The sequence below is a fragment of the Puma concolor genome, chromosome D4, assembly GCF_028749965.1.
Source record: "Puma concolor isolate L17-30 chromosome D4, mPumCon1.1.hap2, whole genome shotgun sequence".
NCBI lineage: Eukaryota > Metazoa > Chordata > Mammalia > Carnivora > Felidae > Puma > Puma concolor.
In genome coordinates, this window is record NC_141679.1 from 32119919 (window position 1) to 32146633 (window position 26715).

The window sequence follows — 26715 nt, forward strand, 5'->3', positions numbered from 1 at the left end:
ACAATAAATTTCATATAATATAAAAAAATTAAAAAAAAAAAGATACTGTAGTTTGGCTGATGTCTTGCCTTAAATGTTCCAATGGCAGTTTAGCTACTTTGGGCTCCCAAAGCCCTCTCAAAAAAAAAAAAAAAAATATATATATATATATATATATATGTAATCAAAAAGGATCAGAGATTTTGAAATGGTATGGAATGGTGCATAATAACATTAATTTTTTTTGTTGACATCTACATGTCATCTCTACTATTGTTTATCTAATACTTATTCTTTCAGTCAACTCATTAAAAAATTTTTTTTGTCTTGAATTTACATCACAACCCTAAATGGAAAATCAGTATCATTTTCCATAAGTAGAAGATAATGCTAAAAATGAAGATAATGAAAGTATTTTTATTCACACCTAGAAGGTTACTGATATTCACAGAAGGCTGTCAACCTGAGACCTGCTCTTTTTATTAAAGAGGGAGATTAGCAAGAATCAAAGAGCTTTCAACATAATTAAAAGACTTGCAAGAGAAAGTTATGACTGCCTCCTGTATGACTTAGCGTTTTTTAATGCTGAATCAGTAAACCACCTAAAGTCATCTTGTATCATCGGAAATACTAGGGTAGCAGAATTGTTTCATTTTCTACAAAAGACATGATTGCACTGAAAAGAAAAAACACTGAATAAACAGACTTCTACACATTGAAAAAAATCATTGAACAAATGCTGAAATACCTACATACTGTTCCTGATTCTGTTGTCTTACCACTTAAAATAAGCCTTCTCCCTCCCCTTTTCAAACAAATGAGCTCTAAATAAAGTAAACATCAACAGGCATTTGGTCAGCTCCTTGCAATCCCTAGTCTAAGCCTCAATCCTCCACCTCTATAGAAGTATGTGTGGCTTGAGCCCTGGACCTCTCCAGCATCTCCAGACCATCATTGCTGAGAGTGCTGAGAGTGCTCTCCTTTACCCATGGAAAAAGGCTCTCTTCACAAAGTCCTTCAAACTAGCATCCTAGGTGATGAACAAGGAGGACTGAGAGATTCCCTGAGGGAGTCTGATTGTTTTTACAGTTAAAAGCAGACACCCTTTCAGGAGAAAAAAAGTCATCTCAAGTGACTGATGCCAAAACATCTTAAGAGCAATTCAGAAGAACATTCTTCATGGCATGTTTGGATAAAAACATTCATTTTTAAGAAAGCTTAAAACTGCTATTCTAAGAAGCTGTGCAATGTAAGAAAAAGTGTAGGAAATGAACAGAAGACAATGCTTGACAACTTGAAAACACAAATGAAAGAGGCTTTAAATTATAAAGAGAGCCTATTAAAATCTCTAAAACAGCACTGAAGACAAGTTTGCCTGCTCTCTTTAGAGAAGGTTACATGGATGATGGCAACTTGAAATCAGACAAAGAGAAAGAAAACTGAGACTCCCTAAACTGCCAATCAGAAGTTAACTTGGAGAAATACATTGATGCTATTAATTTTTAAAATTTTTTTTTCTTTTTTTTCAACGTTTATTTTTGGGACAGAGAGAGACAGAGCATGAACGGGGGAGGGGCAGAGAGAGAGGGAGACACAGAATTGGAAACAGGCTCCAGGCTCTGAGCCATCAGCCCAGAGCCCGACGCGGGGCTCGAACTCACGGACCGCGAGATCGTGACCTGGCTGAAGTCGGACACTTAACCGACTGCGCCACCCAGGCGCCCCGATGCTATTAATTTTTAAATAAGGCTTGAAGGAGAATGACAAAGACAATCTAAAACGTGAAGAAAATTAATCAATTGCTTATAATTCAAATAAAAGGTCTCCAAACTGAACAAACACCTTTGCAGTCTAAAAATACTGCTTGAAATTGAGATTCAAAAACTTCAGCTAAAACTTCAAATACTACCTGAACTACACCAAGAACATGCAATGCATATCTGTAGAAAATCCATCAAGGAGAGACTTTACAGTTTAGAAATAAAGAAGAAACTTCCCAAAGTATATGAAGCCGCATACATCAGAAGTATGACTCCTATAGGTCTTGAGAAATAGTTGGAAAGAAGTACTTCCTTTTACCAAAGCTGGATTGTCTCCCATGAGAAAAGAGCACCTTGGCTGAGTCAAATCTCACTGAGCTAAGAAAAAAATCACAACAAACAAAAATTAGCTGAAGAAGTGTAAATTCCAGCTTTTCCCAAGTGGCCTCCACTGCTTCACAGGTAGTCCTGGGCAGAGGCTAGAGAGTATCAGGGGACTCCGTGAATCATCAGGTCCCCAAGGAAAGAGGAAGATTGAACTGTAAGGGCTCAGGTATCTGAGTCACCTGTAAGTTTGATTCAGGTTTATAGTAGCCAAGTCCTAAACATCCACAGCAGGACATCTATCTTTTCTCTTTAAAAATAATTTAGAGCAGGGGCACCTGGGTGGCTCAGTCGGTTGAGTGTCCGACTTCAGCTCAGGTCATGATCTCACAGTTTGTGGGTTCGAGCCCTGTGTTGTGCTCTGTTCTGACAGCTCAGAGCCTGGAGCCTGCTTCAGATTCTGTGTCTTCTTCTCTCTCTGACCCTCCCCTGCTCACACTCTGTCTGTCTCTCTCTCAAAAATAAACATTAAAAAAAAATAATTTAGAGCAATCTCTTTTTAGTTTAACTATTGTTACTTAATTGATGCTATATTTGCCCAAATTCAAGTTTGACAGAATTATAATTCCTAAGATAGCGTTTTACCAATCTAGATGGTTTTAATAAAATTCTTATGGACATTAGAACATTTCATTAGATATTACAGAATTAGATCCAAATAAGTATTGTATTTAGATTGAACTAAATGGTCTGCTATTACTTAAGCCACAACTTAAGTTAACTTCTACATAATCAGGGAAAAACATTTAATCAATAAATTCCATTTATATATGTTATGAGCTGTTTGAAGAAATCTGTAAAAATATTTATCTAATAAATTTTGGTTTAAAAAAATATAAAACAAGAAACCCACCAAAAACAAAACCCTAAACCAAATACCCCCCCCCCCCCCCGCCAACTAAACCTATTAGTCTTTTTTTTTTTAGCACTAGATTCAGATAATTTAGGGCAGATAAAATTTTGTTCATGATATTCTTTGCTGTTACAATGTTTCTAAGTTTTATGCAATCAAAATAAATTCTTTCCCTTAAAAAACATTTTTCTATCCTTCTCAATCCAAATACAGGTTTCCCCAATTATTTGAAAGTAGACAGTTCTTATGAAAACTTTGAAGCCAACATGGGGTAAAATGAAGAGATGATTACCATTAACTACATGGAAAAGTTTTTAGCCATCCCAGATCCCCAAAATAACCTCTTAGGCTACTTTGATACCTTAGGACACATTTTGGTAACAGATACAAAGCAAATTGACATAAAGCACAGATACTCACAGGTCAAAGCTATGGCCACCTGAAGTTGAGAAGTTCCCAGGGAAGGAGCTTGGTGGTGCCTTTCACTGCTTGGGGTGCCTGCTGTTTCTATAAAGGCTCAATGCAAAACAAACGATGAGTGCTGTTTTTGCTTTTATCCATTTTTTTTTTTTTTTGTAAAAGTGAAAATCCTCTTTGGACTTCTTTGGTTAGCGAAAACAGGTACTAATGCAGGTCTTTTGTAAAAGTAAAGTAGCATGATGTGAACTTTCGAAAATGGTCAGAAACCTGTAGTTTCTCTTTTTCTCACTTCTCTGTTGCAAGCTACCATCACTGCCAGATAAAAGGTCTTCATACTACTTTCTTGACTTACCTAGTAACTTCCTAATTGGCATGTCTCTAGTCAGGTAAATGATAGCAGCTACTATTTATTAAACATTTACTTTGTGGCAGACTTTGGGCCAAGTGTGTTACATAAATTATTACATGTAATCTTCACAGCAACGCTGCAAGGTAAATTAACTGATCTTCATCTTACATGTGAATGTTAATACCTTTGCCTCAAAAGCTTCAGTACCATCCCAATGACTTTCAGAATATTTTTCAGTCCTTTGTCACCCCTACCTATTTTTTAGTCATTCCTCATCAGCCCCCCGACCCATAATATTCTATTCAAACTCAACTGCTATTCCCTAAATGCTCCTTGTGCTTTTCTTTAAAGAAAACTGAGATATAATTGACATATAATATTGTATTCATTTTGGTGTACATGATTTATGTATATATTGTAGAACTATCACATTAAATCTAGTTAACATCTATCACCAGTGATAATTTTTCTTGTGATGAGAACTTTTGATTTACTCTTAGCAACTTTCAAATGTGCAATATAGTACTGTTAATTTACCTGTGCTTTTTAAAGACTCTTTCCAAGTCCAGTTCTAAATATACTTTCAGTCCCAGCACAAATTCCACCTCTTATATGAAACCTCTGGCACCTTACCACTAAATTCCCAAGAGTTCTTTATTCCTCTGATATTTACTTTTAACTTATTGTTACATTCTTTTGTTGTTGTTGTTGTTGTTGTTGTTGTTGTTGTTGTTGTGTGTGTGTGTGTTGAGGACAGGGATGTGATCTTATTCATCTATGTTGATCCTACATCTTCTGTATTATACAGTTCTCAACAAATGTGTAGAATTAATTTACATCTCTTTGAATTTAAAGCTTGTTGACAATCATGCTTTCCATTTACATTGATAATTAAGAATGATATTGAGGATTACACACATAAAAAACATGCATTTCTTTAATACTTCTTTATATATTACTTAACCATAGAATTTTCTCACACTCAGATTTTGTCCCCATGTTAAATTATAAGAACCTGAACTGTGCCATGCCCTTCAACTTTCTTGGTAATGGCATGCATAATAAATACTTATTCAATAAATGAGTAAAAATACCTGGGACAGTGGACAACATTATAGCAACAATCAGGCTTCAGGCTCAGATAATAGCAAAACAACTTTTGGAGTGACTTAAGGTAATTTGTTATCATCTCTATGTTATGATACACTGTAACTTGGATAGTTCATCAAATTTCTTAGATCACTTTCAGAATTTGCTACATTCTCAAGCTTTTAATATCAAAGATTTCTAAATTCACTGTCAATTATATACTGGGGGAAGCAAAAATTTTCACTTATCTAAGTGTACATATTACTATCACTGCTTTAATTATAAAACTATTGAGGTCAATTATTAAATGCACCAATAAAATTGTAGGCTTGAAAGGAAAACTTTTTTTTTTTTTATTAAAAAATTTTTTTTTTCAACGTTTATTTATTTTTGGGACAGAGAGAGACAGAGCATGAACGGGGGAGGGGCAGAGAGAGAGGGAGACACAGAATGTGAAACAGGCTCCAGGCTCTGAGCCATCAGCCCAGAGCCCGATGCGGGGCTCGAACTCACGGACCGCGAGATCGTGACCTGGCTGAAGTCGGACGCTTAACCGACTGCGCCACCCAGGCGCCCCGAAAGGAAAACTTCTAAATTCTATGAAGCCAGCATTACCTTGATTCCAAAACCAGAAAAAGACCCCACTAAAAAAGGAGAACTATAGACCAATTTCCCTGATGAACGTGGATGCAAAAATCCTCAACAAGATATTAGCCAACCGGATCCAACAATACATTAAAAAAACTGTTCACCACAACCAAGTGGGATTTAAACCTGGGATGCAGGGCTGGTTCAATATCCACAAAACAATCAGTGTGATTCATCACATCAATAAAAGAAAGGATAAGAACCACATGATCCTCTCAATAGATGCAGAGAAAGCAGAAAGCATTTGACAAAATACAGCATTCTTTCTTCATAAAAACCCTCAAGAAAGTGGGGATAGAAGGATCATACCTTGAGATCATAAAAGCCATATATGAAAGACCCTATGCTAATACCATCCTCAATGGGGAAAAACTGAGAGCTTTCCCTGTAAGGTCAGGAACAAGATAGGGATGTCCACTCTTAACACTGTTATTCAACACAGTATTGGAAGTCTTAGCCTCAGCAATCAGACAACACAAAGAAATAAAAGGCATCCAAATTGGCCAGAAGGAGGTCAAACCTTCACGCTTCGCAGATGACGTGATACTTTATATGGAAAACCCAAAAGATTCCACCAAAAAAACTGCTAGAACTGATCCATGAATTCAGTAAAGTTGCAGGATATAAAATCAATGCACAGAAATCGGTTGCATTCCTATACACCAACAATGAAGCAAGAGAGAAATCAAGAAATTGATCTCATTTACAATTGCACCAAAAATCATAAAATACCTAGGAATAAATCTGACCAAAGAGGTGAAAAATCTATATATATTGAAAACTATAGAAAGCTTATGAAAAAAATTGAAGAAGACACAAAAAAAAAAATGGAAAAAGATTCCATGTTCCTGGTTAGGAAGAACAAATATTGTTAAGATGTCAATACTAGCCAAAGCAATCTACATATTCAATGCAATCCCTACCAAAATAACACCAGCATTCTTCACAGAGCTAGAACAAATAATCTTAAAATTTGTATGGAACCAGAAAAGACCCTGAATAGCCAAAGCAATCTTGAAAAAGAAAACCAAAGCAGGAGGCAACACAAGCCTGGACTTCAAGCTGTATTACAAAGCTGTAATCATCAAGACAGTAGGATACTGGAACAAAAACACTCAGATCAATGGAACAGAATAGAGAACACAGAAATGTACCCACAAACGTATGGCCAACTAATCTTTGACAAAGCAGGAAAGAATATCCATTGGAATAAAGATGGTCTCTTCAGCAAGTGGTGCTGGGAAAACTGGACAGCGACATGCAGAAGAATGAACCTGGACCACTTTCTTACACCGTACACAAAAATAAACTCAAAATGGATGAAAGACCAATGTAAGACAGGAAGCCATCAAAATCCTCAAGGAGAAAGCAGGCAAAAACCTCTTTGACCTTGGCCACAGCAACTTCTTACTCAACAACTTACTCTCTGGAGGCAAGGGAAACAAGTGCAAAAATGAACTACTGGGACCTCATCAAAATAAAAAGTTTCTGGGGGCGCCTGTGTGGCGCAGTCGGTTAAGCGTCCGACTTCAGCCAGGTCACGATCTCGCGGTCCGTGAGTTCGAGCCCCGCGTCGGGCTCTGGGCTGATGGCTCAGAGCCTGGAGCCTGTTTCCGATTCTGTGTCTCCCTCTCTCTCTGCCCCTCCCCTGTTCATGCTCTGTCTCTCTCTGTCCCAAAAATGAATAAACGTTGAAAAAAAAATTTAAAAAAAAAAATAAAAAAAAATAAAAAGTTTCTGCACAGTGATCGAAACAATCAGCAAAACTAAAAGGCAACCAACAGAATGGGAGAAGATATTTGCAAATGACATATCAGATAAAGGGTTAGTATCCAAAATCTTTAAAGAACTTATCAAACTCAACACCCAAAAACAAACAATCCAGTGAAGAAATGGGCAAAAAACATGAATAGACACTTCTCCAAAGAAGACATCCAGGTGGCCAACTGACACATGAAAAAATGCTCCACATCACTCATCATCAGGGAAATACAAATCAAAACCACAGTGAGATACCATCTCACACCTGTCAGAATGGCTAACATTAACAACTCAGGCAACAACAGATGTTGGCGAGGATGCGGAGAAAGAGGATCTTTTGCTTTGTTGGTGGGAATGCAAGCTGGTACAGCCACTCTGGAAAACAGTATGGAGGTTCCTCAAAAAATTAAAAATAGAACCACCTTAGACCCAGCAATTGCACTACTAGGCATTTACCAACGGGATACAGGTATGTTTCAAAGGGGCACGTGCACCCCAATGTTTATAGCAGGGCTATCAACAATAGCCAAAGTATGGAAAGAGCCCAAATGTCCATCAACAGATGGAGGGATAAAGAAGACGTGGTATATATATATACAATGGAGTATTAGCAATGAAAAAGAATGAAATCTTGTCATTTGCAATTACGTGAATGGAACTAAAGGGTTACTATGCTAAGTGAAATTAGTCAGAGACAGACAAAAATCATATGACTTTACTCATATGAGGACTTTAAGAGACAAAACAGATGAACATAAGGGAAGGGAAGCAAAAATAATATAAAAACAGGGAGGGGGACAAAACACGAGACTCTTAAATATGGAAAACAAACAGAGGGTTACTGGAGGGGTATGGGAGGGGGGATGGGTAAATGGGTAAGGAGCATTAAGGAATCTACTCCTGAAATCATTGTTGCAATATATGCTAACTTGGATGTAAATTAAAAAAATAAACTAAATTAAATTGGAGGCTTGAAATGGAAGCAGGAATCTAATAGTCCCTTAGTATTTTATATATAATTTTGTTTTTACTATTCACAAAAGAGAATTGATTTTTTTTTTTTTTTGAGGAAAAACCATATAGGAAATGAGAGGAAAGAGCTAACATATCAGAAAGACATGTTATTTCCCCATGTTTTAGCTTAGCATTGAAAATGATGCTGAATATATTCAAATGTCCTATTTCTATACTATGTGTGGAAACATACTGTTTTAGTACCATGAAGCTTTCAGGTAGCATTGTAGTGACTTTTCTTCCTTTACATGAATGCTTTTATAAACAGTGTTGAAGAATACTTAACGATAACACTGATTACAAAGAACTGAGGAATTTGACTTTGTACTCTTTGGTTGGCCAAGATCCCAGAAATCCACATGATCTACCAAGCTGGAAACAAAAGAAAAAGAATTTGGCTTTTGGTTATATTAAGAAGCTACCTACATTTCTCACTGATTTATACAGCAAACATATTGAATGTCTACTGGGTGCGAGTTACTGAGGTGACAATGATGACTGACAAGGTCTCTCTTTAAAAAGGAAGACAGACATTCAATAATTGCATACAAATCTCATTACAGTAGTGTAGTACTATGCCCTTCTCAATCTATGAATGACTACGATATCTTGATGCTGGCTAGGATGAAGTAAGGAGAGGGAGTTATGTAATATGTAATGGGAATATATAATGAAACATTAAGTCAAAGAGAACTTCTAGGAATGCCTTGAACTTTCTAGAAACTAAAAGAAAACTAGAGTGCAATAAGCAAGGGAATAGGTTGAAAAGAAGCTGGTGAGGTAAGCAGCAATAGATTGAGGCCCCTTTTAATCCCCAAGGGGATGGCAGGGTCGGGGACTGGGGCTTCACTCTAAAAGTTTCACCAGATCACACAGAGTTTCAAAGGTCATATTAGGATTTTGGATTTAGGAGTTAGAAAAGAATTGTGGTTAATAATTAGTTTAGGTCTTTCACTGGGATTAAAGTTGGGCCATAGGTAATTCAGTAAATTAGTTTCTAGAAATGGCTTGGAGAATTCTTTAAAGGGAAAAGATGAATAATTTCTGGTTGTTTTGCTTTAAAAGTTGAGTATGTAAGTACATTTATTTATTGAGCACACCTATGCACAATGCAATTGCATTCCCAAATATCACCCACATTCCCTTGAAATCCAAGGTCTTTCTAAACTGACAGGGAAAGAGGGGCAGTGACTACAGAGGAGAACATAGACATGATTGGCAAAGGCACTGTTTTAGAACATAAGTATAGATTTTTGAGAGCCTTTAGCAACTTTCCAGGAACATCCTCACACTCTTTCCACTTTGATAACTAATACATTTCAGTGTAGTTTCAAAGGAAGTCTTCAGGCCTACTCTTCCCCATCATTTTTAACCCTAGACTACAACTCCATGTGATGACGTTTAACGTCATTATAAACATAATCTGGATGAATATACAATCACTATCTTAGATAATGGATAAAGATGCAATAAATATAAAATCTATCTTTTTTGACTTTTTATGCTTTGCCTTCTTAAAAAGATATTTATTTATGACGAAGCAATTATACATTTTTTTTTGTGTATTCCTTATGCTGTCTTTTTTCCCAGACTTTTAAAAATTTTAATTCCAGTACAGTTAATATACAGTGTTATATTAGTTTTGAGTGCACAGTATAGTGATTTAACAATTCTATACACTACTCAGTGTTCATTGTGATAATAAAATCTATCTTTTATTTAAAATGAGGCATATTCTGAAATACCACAAAGTCAAACCCTGAGAAGAAGCTGCCCCATAAAAATCACTTGTTTTACAACAGAATATAAGTGACTGCTGTGATTGAAAAAAGAACAGCAAACAAAAGCAAAGAATGCTTATAAATAATTGAAAGTGTTCAAATTCATTTGTTATTCTAAATTAAAAAAAGGAAAATTCTTATGTTTTATCATTTTGGAAAATCAGTCAACTATGAAATAATACCTCAATATAAAAACAGACATATCAGGAGGGAAGCTATATATAGGGTACATAAGACCTCTCCATACTACCATCACAACTTCTTGTGAATCTAAATTTGAAAATAAATAACAAAGCATATCTGAGGTGCATAAACACAGACCAAACACATTGGCCTGAAAGATTACTTAATCAATGGGGAATTTGGTGGTGAAATAAGAGAAAAAACTTAAAACAATGAAATCCAAAGTGAAATTTTATAATAGAAGTAATGTACAATCATGGAAATTTAAAGCATCAGGTTCAACTAATGGCTCAAGTCTACCACCCACTTGCTGGATGACCTCGGACAACATCACTTAATCTTTCAAGACTACTGTGAAAAGTAAGATATATGAAGTAAAGTTTGTAAACTGTAAAACCTTGTACAAATGCTAGCCATTAATTCAAATTTCCCACCTTTAATTCCTTTTTGTAAAGGGCTGTCTTCATTTTATATAATGTATTCTTTCAATGGAACAAGAACGCAATTTAAAAACGGTATTCAAACAAAGAAATACAGCAACTCAGTTTATTACATGCAGATTCTTCTGCATTGTTGCTAACAGTTCACTGGTCCAAAATTACTAAAATATTTAAAAAACTATACATTATGTAAACAAAACATAAATAAGACAGCATAGTTCTTTGTACATATAGTTTAGTACAGGTTGTTAGGGATTTAGGAATATGTACAATTTTACAACATGGACTGCATTTTCACAATGCATAAATATGTGTGTGTGTGTGTGTGTATACACACACACATACATACATTTATTTATATTTTTACAGAAAACAAAAAACAAGATTTCACTAATGACACAGAATACAATATTGTTGATACACACTGCCATAGTCCAAGTTCAAGAAGAAACATGTCAATTCAAGTGTGCAAAGAGCTAGCCTACTACGAACTAGTGAAACTTGACTTTGTCCAATCTATGCAATACAGACAGGTAGATTCTATTTTAAACAACTTTGGAAAACATACTCATACCAATGAGTTAAATGGAACAGATCTTTTTCTCCCAAAGGAAACAAAGCCTTGTTGCAAGCTAATGAAAAGATACATTAAAACACACAGAACTATGTATAGTATGTTTTCAACAGTATAATAAAGTTAAAATTTTTATGGGAGTCAAAACAATGCCCCATTATTTAAAAACTGGCTCATTTAGTCTAAATTCAGGATGCAGCTGTGTTGGGCTTCTCTAAGTCAGATGAGTGAAAAGCAGGGAAGACAGAGGCAGGATTTCGACTAGCAGATACAACAATTTGAGAGAGAGAGGAGGAGAGAGAAGAAACCTTAGATGCTGGAGGATTTATGGTATTCAAAATGGCTCCTTCTGGGCTAACCAACAATTTTTTGACTGATGTGTCCAGATGAAATACTGATGTGCTACTTGGCAGTGGAGGATTAGTAGAACAAATGGCAGAAACCAAAGAGGTCTTAGCCAAAAGAGTAGCTGGAGGAGACTTAATTACTGAAGTCAATGACACTGTTGGTGCGGGAAGTGGAACAGACACTTTAGCAGTTGTGTTTATGATCTGTGATGTTGTATGTACTGTGGGTAGAGGACTGACATTCCCAAGAGAGTTTATAATTTTTGTAGAACTTCTTACAGAATGCTTCACAGGTTGCCCACTTAAAGAATTATTTGATGCTAGTGTGATCTGGGCAGGGTTATCTACTGATATAGCCGGAAGGCCTTGGCCACTGTTAAGAACTAAGGGAGGTCCATATTTTGGATTAGTAGATATAAGAAGAACATGGCTACCAGCTCCAAGACCTTGTGGTGGGACAATAAACCGGGTTCCATTAATCATGATCTGAGTACCAGGTGCCAAAGGTGTACTGGTGTTGATGACTATTTTTTGCTGAATATAAGGTTCACTGAACTGACCCCCTATCACACTATTCACATTTGATGGTGCTGTAGCAGTGTGAATGGCAGAGCCACCAGGAGCAGAACTGTAACTTGAGGTTGATTTTACTAAAGCAGAGGACATTTGCTGGTTTGGCAGAGAAGCAAAATTGGAAATATTAATTACTTTACCTAGACTTTGTGAAAGGGATGGCAATTCAGTTTGAGGTTTATTTGTGTTTATATTTGTTGGCACTGTAGTTAAAATCCCTGGTGACTGAATCTGGACAGAAGTCCGAGATTGTCTTTTAGAAAGAGATATAGAACATGTGGCTCCTGGTACAGTTGCCACTTGTGGAACTGTGTTGATTATTTTAGGGGATACAGTCACAGGTGTAGGTAAGGCAACAGTAACAGGGATCTGCAAAGCTGATGTTAAACATTTAGGAGACACTGTTGGTTGTGTAGTTGAAATCAGAACAGATGATGCAAGATGTCCTGTTTTCACAGTTGATATAGCCACAGTGTTTCCGAGATTTGACGTGCAAAGTCTATTTGACAAAATAGGCATAATTCTTGAAGAGGTATCATTTCCACTGACTAAAACAGGAGGTCGTGTCCCAACGGAAGCAGAGGCTGAGGTCACTGAAAGAGAACCCAAAGACACGTTTGCTCCTGTTACTGAAAACATGTTTACTGCTCTTGTTGCAGAAACCATTGATTCATTAAGAGGAGTAATATTTTGACTCACAAAACTTGAGCTTACTGGAATTGAATTACTACTTGTTGACAATGGCAAAACATAGCCCTTGGTACTTTTTTCTTCTCCTTTTGGGGTTACATTTTGCAATATGTTAATTGATGGTATAGGTGGCACACTGCCTGAAGTGTTTACAATTGCTTGACCTATGTTTAGTCCAATTTTCACATCTTTTATCTGAGATACAGTTGGTGATGAATTTATTTTTATTGGTGCTCCCACTGTTGATGGAATTAGTACTATCTGGGGTTGTTCTGGAGTCTTAACATATGTTTTACTCAAGGGGGGAGAAAGAGTTTGTTTTAATGGTTCTGCCACAATAGTTGGAGTTGAAGTGCCACTGGGAATTGGAGCATTAATAAAAACTAATTTCTGGGCAGAAACACCCGTAGATGTTGGTGCAGGTGTCACATTAATTGCAGTTCCACTGCTAGAAGAAAGAACAGATGGAGCTGACACCAGCATAAGTTTGTGAACTGCAGTTGCACTGATCACATCACCATTTGTTGCTGCTGTTGCTTCTGATCTTGTAACAGGGAAACTTTTTGTGAAATAATCTCCCTGTTGTTTATTTGGAGTATGAATAACATTCGTACTGGTTTGTCCAAAACCTCCTGTTGATACACTAATTACATTTACTGAATTATTTGCTGTTGATGATAGTAGAGTGCCAGAAGAAAGAGAGGACTTTAAGGGAGAAGGTGGCATATGTGAAGCTTTATCTATCATGTGGCCCAAATTACCACCGCAGGAAGACTGGCCTAATGTAAGCTTGAGATTCTTTCCCACTGATGGATTAAAGCCAGATGGAATGGAATCAGAAGTTGATGTTTGGCTAAAAGATGGGAGACTAGATGTAGTAGTCACTCCAACTGAGGGTGAAAAAACAGAGGATGATGAAGTTGTTGATTTGGGTACCAGAAACGCCTGAAGCTGAGGAGCAAAAGTGAAAACTGAACTTGAAGATAAGCTATTGGGTGAATTTTGATCTGGACTGGTCTGTACTTTTACAACTCCAGTGTTCCCACCTCGTGTCCTAACAAGAATTGACTGTGAATCTCTTATACACACAGTTTTCAGTTCTTGCTTTACTTCAGAAGAATCAGGAGTTTGTTGTGCAAAAGAGTTGAGGGAACTACCAGGATTTGTAGATCCACTTAGTGTTGTTGCTGATAACAGAGGCTGAACTGTTGAGGAAATGGTGGATGAAACAATGGGCTGGGAAAATGTGGCTGCTGAAACTGCATTCTTGACTTTTCCTGACTCACTCTGGCTAGTCTTAACTGGTGGTGTTAATAAATTACTTATGGAGGTTACAGGTGACAAAGGTTGTGGCCTATCACTATTTGACAAAGGTGTAATTGTCCTATTGAAAAGTATATTAGGTAGCTGGGTAGAAACAGTTCCTGCTGAGCTGACAAGAACTGATGCTAAAGAAGAGTTTACATTTGTTGTCTGCAGGAAAGATGAACAAGGTTGTTCTGTACTTTTCTGTTGAAGTGGCGGTACTTCTTTTGCAACTGCTTTCCCTTCCTTGTGCTGAATCACAAAATTCTTAGGCAGAATGAGAACCTGTTGCATGATTTTTTCTCCTGTTTTAGAATCTAGCACAGGTTGCATCTGAATCTTTACAGAGCTGTTATGGAGATCAATGGGCAACCACTGGCCACAGGGCACTTTGTATACCATTTGTAAAGGACCTTTTGTACTGGTGTGGCAGGTCAATGCTGGCTTTATAGGACTTGCTTCTGGAGGAGATATAACTGGTTTTTCCAAAGCAGGAGCAGTTTTATCTGTGGAAGGGGGCAGTTGATTTGTTAAGGTCACTTTGTTCCCAATATTCTTTGCAAGCAAGGCCTGAATAGGTTTGGTCCCTTTCTGGAGAATAGATACTGGTGTTGAATCCACTGAGGCAAACGACTCTGGAAACAGTGGCTCTGTATGCTTGAATTCATTCAAATAGTCAATCTGCACCTCACCTTCTGCATTCTCAACTGTTGTCTCATTTGTGCTTAACTTTGCTTTCTTCCTTGGGGAAAGATCTTTTGTGCTATCATCCACATAATTAGTTTGTTTTGACTGTCGTTTAAGTGTTTTAGGCAGCATCTTTGCAATATCTTTAGAAGGCAATTCCTTTTTCAACAACTTGCTTCTGGCCATAGGAAAATCTATTTCAGACAGTTTCATGTCATCTGAAAATTATAAAAGCAAACACTGTGTTTAAATAAAACAGCAACTGAATAGCAATAAGACCAATTATAAAAAAGCAAGTCAATCTTTGAACTGGAATTTTATTAAGAAATCTACTACAGGGTGATTTCAAAGTCTCAGCACCCTGATTAGAAAATTAAGGTAAGGTGATCTTTGACATGGCAATCTTGATAGCACAACCCATTCCCAACTATGTATTAATGACAGAATTTTTTTTTGTTCAAACTCTGCTAAGTCTGCTGCAATACAAACACAAAGGAAAATTTACATCTCTTAAAGAGATACTCAGGCCAGCAATTAGAGCTCAGAATTTAGATCTGAAAGGGAATACAGTCTAGTTCTTTTCTTCTAGATAAGGAAATCATGAAATCAAAGAGAGATAGTTCTCCATTCTAATTTTCAGAGACTCTAAAGGAGTTTCTGGGGTTAATTATTCCTACAGTAAAAAAAATTATGTTCATATCAGTCAAACTGGGTTGATGAGAAGCTACTCTTTTTCAAGTCACCAAGGACATGAAAAACAACAGGTTAAAAAATTACTAACCACAAATTTTCACACTAACCTATTATATAACTAAATAAAGTTATTTAACTAGATTTAAAGAATAATATAATCTGATAAACTGAAATGAATTATAGATAATCTAATCTAGCCCCCTTATGATGATATGTCCACTCTGGGGTCTCATTAGGCCATCAACCTTGGTCATTCATCATAAAAAATCTTCCCAGATTAGGGACTTGTCAAATTCCATTTAAACCAAACATCAAAAACAGTGCTTCAAAAATAGTAATAATAAAAAGAAGATGATGAACTTATTTTAGAGGGATTGTATATTAAAGATGTGTGGTCTATAATGAGCAAAGACATGCCTACAGTTTGGAGGCAGGCACTGGCTCCAGAAACTCCTAGAAATGTAATGATTCCAAGGAACCTTTACAAGGACACAGGACACCTTCAAAACATGGCAGATTTTCCTAATTAATACACATCATTAACCAGATTAACCTTTATCTCCACAAAAGATACTAAAACTTCTCTTTGTGGTTTTAGTGTTGATTTAAAGAAAGTTTTAATACTTACCTGAATCAAAGTTATCTTTCTCCAGGATATCCAAAGGTTCTGTCACCTCTACAGACTTACTAATTTCTACTTTAGGAGATTCTTTTCCAGGATCTCCTTCACCTTCTTCAGTAGTCCACAGTTCTCTAGTAAATTTATCATGATCAGGCTGTCTTCTGAAATCATCGTAGTCTTTCTTTAGGCGGCTCCTGAAATAAAATGCCCAACAAACAACACATACATCTTAAACTCTTGGAAGCTAAACTAACTTTTAGTAATTTAAACTTTATTTTGAAATATTTTCAATTAAGTCGCTAAAAGCTATGTTTTAATCTCAAGTGTGTCTAAGATGCTTGGTTCAGTTTTACCAACAATTATCATTAAAGAAGAGAAAACCTAGGGGGTAGGCATAAGAAACCAGAAAGGATTATATTTATAACTTCAGAATACAGTGTTTGAATATACCACCAATTTGTCTTTTTAAATGCTATTAGACCTATTAAATGAGAGAAATTTCTAGCTGCATGGACAAAAATAGATTTGAAATATTTTCATAATTACTGATTATAATATAGTAAAAAATGCCATTTAAAAAAGTTAATCAAATCTTTGGGGCGCCTGGGTGGCGCAGTCGGTTAAGCGTCCGACTTCAGCCAGGTCACGATCTCGCGTTCCGTGAGTTCGAGCCCCGCGTCGGGCTCTGGGCTGATGGCTCAGAGCCTGGAGCCTGTTTCCGATTCTGTGTCTCCCTCTCTCTCTGCCCCTCGCCCGTTCATGCTCTGTCTCTCTCTGTCCCAAAAATAAATAAACGTTGAAAAAAAAAATTAAAAAAAAAAAAATCCTAAACACTTTACCATCAAATGAATGAAGTAAAGTTGCAGGATACAAAATGAATACCCAGAAATTGATAGTATTCTTATATATTAATACAAAATAGCATAAGGAGAAATTAAGAAAACAATTCCTTTTACAATTGCATCAAAAAGAATGAAATATCTAGGAATAGATTAACCAAAGAGGTGAAAGACATGTACTCTAAAAACTTTAACACACTGATGAAAGAAATTGAAGATGACACAACTAAAAAAATATTCCATGCTCATGGATTGGGAGAATATTATTAAATGTTCATACTGCCCAAAGCAATCTACAGATTCCAAGACAATCACTATCAAAATACCAACAACATTTTTCACAAAGCTAGGGGAAACAGTACTAAAATATGTACAGAACTACAAAGACCCCGAATTGCCAAAACAATCTTGAGAAACAAAAACAAAGCTATAGGAATCACAATTCCAGATTTCAAGATATACTACAAAGCTGAAGTAATCAAAACAGTATAGTAATGGGGCACAGGGGTGGCTCGGTGGGTTAAGCGTCAAACTTTGGCTCAGGTCATGATCTCATAGATCGTGGGTTTGAGCCCCATGTCGGGCTCTGTGCTGACAGCTCAGAGCCTGGAGACTGCTTCGGATTCTTTATCTCCCTCTCTCTTTGCCCCTCCCTTACTCGCACTCTGTCTTTCTCTCACAAATAAATAAACATTTAAAAAAAAATAGTATGGTACTGACACAAAAACAGATACACACATCAAGGGAACAGAATAAAAACCCCAGATACAAACCTATACTTATATGGTCAACTAATTTATGACAAAAAAGGCAAGATATACAATGGGAAAAAGTCTCTTCAATAAATGGTGCTTGGAAGACTGAACAGCCACATGTAAAAGAATTAAACTGGGGGCGCCTGGGTGGATCAGTGGGTTAAATATCCGACTTCGGCCTAGGTCATGATCTCGTGATTCATGAGTTCGAGCCCCATGTTGGGCTCTGGCAGCTTGGAGCCTGGAGCCTGCTTCAGATTCTGTGTCTTCCTCTCTCTCTGCCCCTCCCCTGCTCATGCTCTGTCTTTCAAAAATAAATAAATGTTAAAAAAAAATTTTTAAAGAATGAAGCTGAACCACTTTCTAATACCACACATAAAAATAAACCCAAAATAGATCAAGACCTAAATGTGAGATCTGAAACTATAAAAATCTTAGAAGAGGACACAGGCAGTAATTTCTCTAATGTCAGCATGGCAACATTTTTCTAGATTTGTCTCCTAAAACAAGGGAAACAAAAGCAAAAATTAACTACTGGGACTAAACAAAAATAAAAAGCTTCACAGTGAAGGAAACAATCAATGAAACAAAAAGGCAACCTAATAAATGGAAAAAGATATTTGCAAATGATATATCCAATAAAGGGTTACTAACCAAAACATAAAAAAAAAAACTTCTACAACTCAATACCAAAAAGCAAACAATCTGATTAAAAAATGGGCAGAGGACCTTAATTGACATTTCTCTAAAGAAGACCATATAGATGGCCAAGAGACATATGAAAAGATGCTCAACATCATCAGAGAAACACAAATCAAAACTACAATATCACCTTACACCTGTAAGAATGGCTAAAATCAAAAAGTTAAGAAGTAACAAGAGTTGGTGAGAAAAAGGAACCCTTGTACACTGTTGGTGGGAATGTAAATTGGGGCAGATACTGTGGAAAACAGTATGAAGGTTAATCAAAATTTAAAGATAGAAGCTTTGCACAGTGGGAGTATCATAGCCAATGAGGTTTATCTGAGGCATGATTACTGCTAATTGAAAACTTTTCCCAATATCTTGCCAGGATGATTTAAAATATAGTCAGCATTGGCAATTTTTGAAAAAAAGAAATTAAAAATAGAAATAACATATGATCCAATAATTCCATTAGTGGGTGTTTGCCCAAAGAAAACAAAAACACTATAAAGGAAATAAGCACCCCTGTGTTCACTGCAGCATTATTTACAATAGCCAAGCTTTGGAAGCAACCTAAATGTCCATCGATAGACAAACAGATAAGGAAGACATGGTATATATTATGTGTACACACACAAACACACACACACACACACACACACACACACACACACACACACACTGGAACATTATGCAGCCATGAGAAAGGATGAGATCTTGCCATTTGCGATAACATGGATGAACCCAGAGGATATTCTGCCCAGTGAAATAAGTCAGAGAAAGAAAAATACCGTAAGATTACACTCACATGTGAAATCTAAAAAACAAATGAAGGGACTTTTCAGAAGATGGCGGTGCAGGAGGACACTGGGCACACTGCGTCCTGATGATCACCTAGATTCCACCCATATCTGCCTAATTTACCCAGAACACTGCCAGAAGACTAGCAGAACGGACTCTCCGGAACCAAGCATAGACAAGAGGCCCACGGAAGAGGGTAGGAAGGGCAGAGAGGCAGTGCGAGCTACAAAGACTGGCGGGAGGGAGCCAGGGCGGTGGAGGGGCAGCCAGCACACCCGGCAAGGCAGAGCCCCAGAGTCTGGCTTGCAAAAGTGGAGGGGCCGGATGGAGTGTGTTCTGACAGCCAGTGGGACTTAACATCTGGAATTTTATAAGTCAACAGCTCTGCTTGGAGACGGGAGGGCTAAAGGACAACAGGAGGAAGAGTTGTTGAACCCCAGAGGACAGAGCTCAGCTTGGCGGGAAACAAAGGCGCTGGGAAGCGCCATCTCCCTCACCCATCCCCCAGCCAAAATCCCAAAGGGAACCAGTTCCCGTCACAAACTTGCTTGCACCGGGCAAACACCCAACGCTGTGCTTCTGCGGATCCATCCCTCCAATGGGTCTGCCTCCCTCCCGGTGCCACAGGACCCCTCCCCAAGCAGACCACTGAAGGCAAAGTGAGCTATGCCCGCCCCTCCTGCGGATCCTTGCGGATCCACCCCGGCTAATAGGCCAGATCCCATAGAAGCAGCACCACAAGCCTGGCAGTGTTCAAGTAGCCCAGACAGGGGCCATACCACTCCACAAGAGTCCTGCCCCTGGGAGAGAAGATGAGGTACACACCAGTCTGACTGTGGCCCCATCTGTGGGCAGGGGGCAGACATCAGGTCTGACTGCGCCCGCCTACCAACACAAGTTACTCCAGACAACACAGTGGAAGAGCCCTGCAGTTCCCTGCCACTCCAGGGACTATCCAAAATGACAAAACAGAAGAATTCCCCTCAAAAGAAACTCCAGGAAGTAGGACAGCTAACGAACTGATCAAAAATGATTTAAGCAATATAGCAGAAAATGAATTTAAAATAATAGTCATAAAATTAATTGCTGGGCTTGAAAAAAGTATAGAGGACAGCAGAGAATCTATTACTACGGAGATCAAGGGACTAAGAAACAGGAGGAGCTAAAAAATGCTCTAAATGAGCTGCAAAATAAAATGGGAGGCGACCACAGCTCGGACTGAAGAGGCAGAGGAGAGAAAGAGGTGAATTAGAAGATAAAATTATGGAAAAAGAGGAAGCTGAGAAAAAGAGAGATAAAAGATTCCAGGAGTATGAGGGGAGACTTAGAGAACTAAGTGACATAATTAAACGAAATAATATACGCATAATTGGGATTCCAGAGGAGGAAGAGAGAGGGAAAGGTGCTGAGGGTGTACTTGAAGAAATCATAGGTGAGAACTTCCCTGAACTGGGGAAGGAAAAGGACACTGAAATCCAAGAGGCACAGAGAACTCCCTTCAGACGTAACTTGAATCGATCTTCCGCATAACATATCATAGTGAAACTGGCAAAATACAAGGATAAAGAGAAAATTCTGAAAGCAGCTAGGGATAAACGTGCTCTAACATATAAAGGGAGACCGATAAGACTCGTGACAGATCTGTCTACTGAAACTTGGCAGGCCAGAAAGGAATGGCAGGAAATCTTCAATGTGCTGAACAGAAAAAAAATGCAGCCGAGAATCCTTTATTCAGCAAGTCTGTTATTTAGTATAGAAGGAGAGATAACGGTCTTCCCAAAACAAACAAAAACTGAAGGAATTCGTCACCACTAAACCAGCCTTACAAGAGATCCTAAGGGGGATCCTGTGAGACAAAATACCAGAGACATCGCTACAAGCACAAAACCTACAGACATCACAATGACTCCAAACCCATATCTTTCTATAACACTGACAGTAAATGGACTAAATGCACCAACCAAAAGAAAAAGGTTATCAGAATGGATAAAAAAAACAAGGCCCGTCTATTTGCTGTCTACAAGAGACTCATTTTAGACCTAAGGACACCTTCAGATTGAAAGTGAGGGGATGGAGGACTATCTATCATGCTACTGGAAGTCAAAAGAAAGCTGGAGTGGCCATACTTCTATCGGACAAACTAGACTTTAAATTAAAGGCTGTAACAAGAGATGAAGAACGTTATATAATAATTACAGGGTCTATCCATCAGGAAGAGCTAATAATTATAAATGTCTATGTGCTGAATATGGGAGCTCCCAAATATATAAAACAATTAATCACAAATATAAGCAATCTTATTGATAAGAATGTGGTAATTGCAGGGGACTTTAATACTCCAGTTACAACATTGGACAGATCATCTAGACACAGGATCAATAAAGAAACAAGGGCCCTGGGGCGCCTGGGTGGCGCAGTCGGTTAAGTGTCCGACTTCAGCCGGGTCATGATCTCGCGGTCCGTGAGTTCGAGCCCCGCGTCGGGCTCTGGGCTGATGGCTCAGAGCCTGGAGCCTGTTTCCGGTTCTGTGTCTCCCTCTCTCTCTGCCCCTCCCCCGTTCATGCTCTGTCTCTCTCTGTCCCAAAAATAAATAAATGTTGAAAAAAAAATTAAAAAAAAAAAAAAAAAGAAACAAGGGCCCTGAATGATACATTGGATCAGATGGACTTGACAGATATATTTAGAACTCTGCATCCCAAAGCAACAGAATATACTTTCTTCTCGAGTGCACATGGAACATTCTCCAAGATAGATCACATACTGGGTCACAAAACAGCCCTTCAAGTATACAAGAATGGAGATCATACCATGCATACTTTCAGACCACAATGCGATGAAGCTTGAAATCAACCACAGGAAAAAGTCTGGAAAACCTCCAAAAGCATGCAGGTTAAAGAACACCCTACTAAAGAACAAATGGGTCAACCAGACAATTAGAGAAGAAATTAAAAAATATATGGAAAGAAACGAAAATGAAAATACAAGAATCCAAACGCTTTGGGATGCAGCGAAGGCAGTCCTGAGAGGAAAATACATTGCAATCCAGGCCCATCTAAAGAAACAAGAAAAATCCCAAATACAGAATCTAACAGCACACCTAAAGGAAATAGAAGCAGAACAGCAAAGATACCCCAAACCCAGTAGAAGAAGAGAAATAATAAAGATCAGAGCAGAAATGAACAACATAGAATCTAAAAAAACTGTAGAGCAGATCAATGAAACCAAGAGTTGGTTTTTTGAAAAAATAAACAAAACTGATAAACCTCTAGCCAGGCTTCTCAAAAAGAACAGGGAGATGACCCAAATAGATAAAATCATGAATGAAAATGGAATTATTACAACCAATCCCTCAGAAATACAAGCAATTATCAGGGAATACTATGAAAACTTATATGCCAACAAACTGGACAACCTGGAAGAAATGGACAAATTCCTAAACACCCACACCTTTCCAAAACTCAAACAGGAAGAAACAGAAAGCTTGAACAGACCCATAAACAGTGAAGAAATTCAATCAGTTATCAAAAATCTCCCCAACAAATAAGAGTCCAGGACCAGATGGCTTCCCTGGGGAATTCTACCAGACATTTAAAGCAGAGATAATACCTATCTTTCTCAAGCTGTTCCAAAAATAGAAAGGGAAGGAAAACTTCCCGACTCATTCTATAAAGCCAGCATTACTTGATTCCTAAACCAGACAGAAACCCAGTAAAAAAAGAGAACTACACGCCAACATCCCTGATGAATATGGATGCAAAAATTCTCAATAAGATACTAGCAAATTGAATTCAACAGCTTATAAAAAGAATTATTCACCATGATCAAGTGGGATTCATTCCTGGGCTGCAGGGCTGGTTCAACATTCACAAATCAATCAACGTGATACATCACATAAGAAAAGAGAAGAAAAGAAAAGAAAAGAAAAGAAAAGAAAAGAAAAGAAAAGAAAAGAAAAGAAAAGAACCATATGATCCTGTCAATCGATGCAGAAAAAGCATCTGACAAAATTCAGCACCTTTTGTTAATAAAAACCCTCGAGAAAGTCGGGGTAGAAGGAACATACTTAAACACCATAAAAGCCATTTATGAAAAGCCCACAGCTAATATCATCCTCAATGGGGAAAAACTGAGAGCCTTTTCCCTCAGATCAGGAACACGACAGGGATGTCCACTCTCACTGCTGTTGTTTAACATAGTGTTGGAAGTGCTAGCATCAGCAATCAGACAACAAGAGGAAATCAAATGCATCAAAATTGGCAAAGATGAAGTCAAGCTTTCACTTTTTGCACATCTGCAATATCACACATGCACATGATATTATACATGGAAAATCCGATAGACTCCACAAAAGGTCTGCTAGAACTGATACATGAATTCAGCAAAGTCGCAGGGTACAAAATCAATGTACAGAAATCAATTGCATTCTTATACACTAAAAATGAAGCAACAGAAAGACAAATAAAGAAACTGATCCCATTCACAATTGCACCAAGAAGTATAAAATACTTGGGAATAAACCTAACCAAAGATATAAAAGATCTGTATGCTGTAAACTATAGAAAGGTTATGAAGGAAATTGAAGAAGATATAAAGAAATGGAAAAACATTCCGTGCTCATGGACTGGAAGAATAAATATTGTTAAAATGTCAATACTACCCAAAGCTATCTATACATGCAATGCAATCCCAATAAAATTGCACCAGTATTCTTCTTGAAGCTAGAACAAGCAATCCTAAAATTTGTATGGAACCACAGAAGTCCCCGAATAGCCAAAATAATTTTGAAGAAGACCAAAGCAGGAGGCATCACAATCCCAGACTTTAGCCTCTACTACAAAGCTGTAATCATCAAGACAGCATGGTTTTGGCACAAAAACAGACACATAGACCAATGGAATAGAATAGAAACCCCAGAACTAGACCCACAAAAGTACGGCCAACTAATCTTTGACACAGCAGGAAAGAACATCCAATGGAAAACAGACAGTCTGTTTAACAAATGGTGCTGGGAGAACTGGACAGCAACATGCAGAAGGATGAAACTAGACTACTTTCTTACACCATTCACAAAAATAAACTCAAAATGGATAAAGGACCTGAATGTGAGACAGGAAACCATCAAAACACTAGAGGAGAAAGCAGGAAAAGACCTCTCTGACCTCAGCCGCAGCAATTTCTTACTTGACACATCCCCAAAGGCAAGGGAATTAAAAGCAAAAATGAACTATTGGGACCTCATCAAGATAAAAAGCTTCTGCACAGCAAAGGAAACGATCAACAAAACTAAAAGGCAACCAACGGAATGGGAAAAGATATTTGCAAATGACATATCGGACAAAGGGCTAGTATCCAAAATCTATAAAGAGCTCACCAAACTCCACACCCGAAAAACACATAATCCAGTGAAGAAATGGGCAGAAAACATGAATAGACACTTGTCTAAAGAAGACATCCAGGTGGCTAAGAGGCACATAAAAAGATGCTCAACATCGCTCATCAGGGAAATAAATCAAAACCACACTCAGATATCACCTCACGCCAGTCAGAGTGGCCAAAATGAACAAATCAGGAGACTATAGATGCTGGAGAGGATGTGGAGAAACGGGAACCCTCTTGCACTGTTGGTGGGAATGCAAACTGGTGCAGCCGCTCTGGAAAACAGTGTGGAGGTTCCTCAAAAAATTAAAAATAGACCTACCCTTCAACCCAGCAGTAGCACTGCTAGGAATTTACCCCAGGGATACAGGAGTACGGATGCATAGGGGCACTTGTACCCCAATGTTTAAACAGCACTCTCAACAATAGCCAAATTATGGAAAGAGCCTAAATGTTCATCAACTGATGAATGGATAAAGAAATTGTTGTGTATATACACAATGGAGTACTACGTGGCAATGAGAAAGAATGAAATATGGCCCTTTGTAGCAACGTGGATGGAAGTGGAGAGTGTTATGTTAAGTGAAATAAGCCATACAGAGAAAGACAGATTCCATATGTTTCCACTCCTTGTGGATCCTGAGAAACTTAACAGAAGACCATGGGGGAGGGGAAGGAAAAAAAATGGTTAGAGAGGGAGGGAGGCAAAACATAAGAGACTCCTAAAAACTAAAAACAAACTGAGGGTTGATTGGGGGTGGGAGGGAGGGGTAGGTGGGTGATGGGTATTGAGGAGGCACCTGTTGGGATGAACACTGGGTGTTGTATGGAAACCAATTTGACAAAAATTTCATATTAAAAAAAAAAAAATAACAAATGAATAAACAAAATAACAACAACAACAAAAAGCCCTATTAATACAGAGAACAAACTCATGGTTGCTGGAGGGTAAGGGGTGTGGGGGATGGATAAAATGGGTGAAGGGAATTTGGGATACAAGTTTCTAGTTTTGGAATAAATAAGTCACAAGAGTAAAAGGCATACCATAAAGAATATAGTCAATGATATTGTAGTAGTGTTGTACGGTGACAGTAGCTACACTTTTGGTGAGCATACCATTATGTATAAACATGTCCAATCACTACGTTGTACACCTGAAACTACCGTAACATTGTGTGCCACCTATACTCAAAAAAAAAAAAAGTTTTAAAAAGTTAATCAAGAAATTCTAGGAAATAGTACTATTATTTGACTTATGCAGAGTACAGTAACAAAAAAAAAAATAACCCTCATCATTTAATCCTGAGAGTAATCATACCTAAACATTTTGATCTCACTAGAAATATTTTTATTTACAAAAATAAACTCAAAATGAATGAAGGACCTGAATGTGAGACAGGAAACCATCAAAACCCTAGAGGAGAAAGCAGGAAAAAAACTCTCTGACTTCAGCTGCAGCAATTTCTTACTCGACACATCTCCAAGGCAAGGGAATTAAAAGTAAAAATGTACTATTGGGACCTCATCAAGATAAAAAGCTTCTGAATTGCAAAGGAAACAATCAACAAAACTAAAAGGCAACCAACAGAATGGGAAAAGATCTTTGCAAATGACATACTGAATAAAAGGCTTGTAACCAAAATCTATAAAGAACTCACCAAACTCCACACCTAAAAAACAAATAATCCAGTGAAGAAATGGGCAGAAGACACAAATAGACACTTTTTTAAAGAAGACATCCAGATGGCCAACAAGGCACATCCAAAGATGCTCAACGTCACTCCTCATCAGGGAAATACAAATCAAAACCACACTGAGATAGCACCATGCCAGTCAGAGTGGCTAAAATGAACAAATCAGGACACTATAGATGCTGGAGAGGATGTGGAGAAATGGGAACCCTCTTACACTGTTGGTGGGAATGTAAACTGAAACAGCCGCTGTGGAAAACAGTGTGGAGGTTCCTCAAAAAATTAAAAACAGATCTACTCTATGACTCAGCAATGACACTGCTAGGAATTTACCTAAGGGATACAGGAGTGCTGATCCATGGGGGAACTTGTACCCCAATGTTTATAGCAGCACCTTCAACAATATCCAAATTATGG

At 37.8% G+C, this 26715-nt stretch overlaps 1 protein-coding gene and 1 non-coding gene across 3 annotated transcripts in view; one reads left to right on the forward strand and one right to left on the reverse strand.

Annotated features, from left to right (window-relative positions):
- Nucleotides 1–10753: 10753 nt before the first annotated feature.
- Nucleotides 10754–26715, reverse strand: part of BRD10 (bromodomain containing 10) — a 134060-nt gene continuing 118098 nt past the window's right edge. For both annotated transcript variants that reach the window (XM_086685215.1, XM_025927397.2), the window contains 2 exons: nucleotides 16159–16346; nucleotides 10754–15055 (listed from right to left, as the gene is read on the reverse strand). In XM_086685215.1, the coding sequence (XP_086541341.1) occupies nucleotides 11424–15055; nucleotides 16159–16346 (3820 nt within the window). In that variant the 3' untranslated portion in view covers nucleotides 10754–11423. The remainder of the gene's footprint in view (nucleotides 15056–16158; nucleotides 16347–26715) is intronic.
- On the forward strand, nucleotides 18730–18867 carry LOC112851566 (U4 spliceosomal RNA). The gene has a single exon (XR_003222779.2). It is a non-coding gene; the product is annotated as a U4 spliceosomal RNA (small nuclear RNA).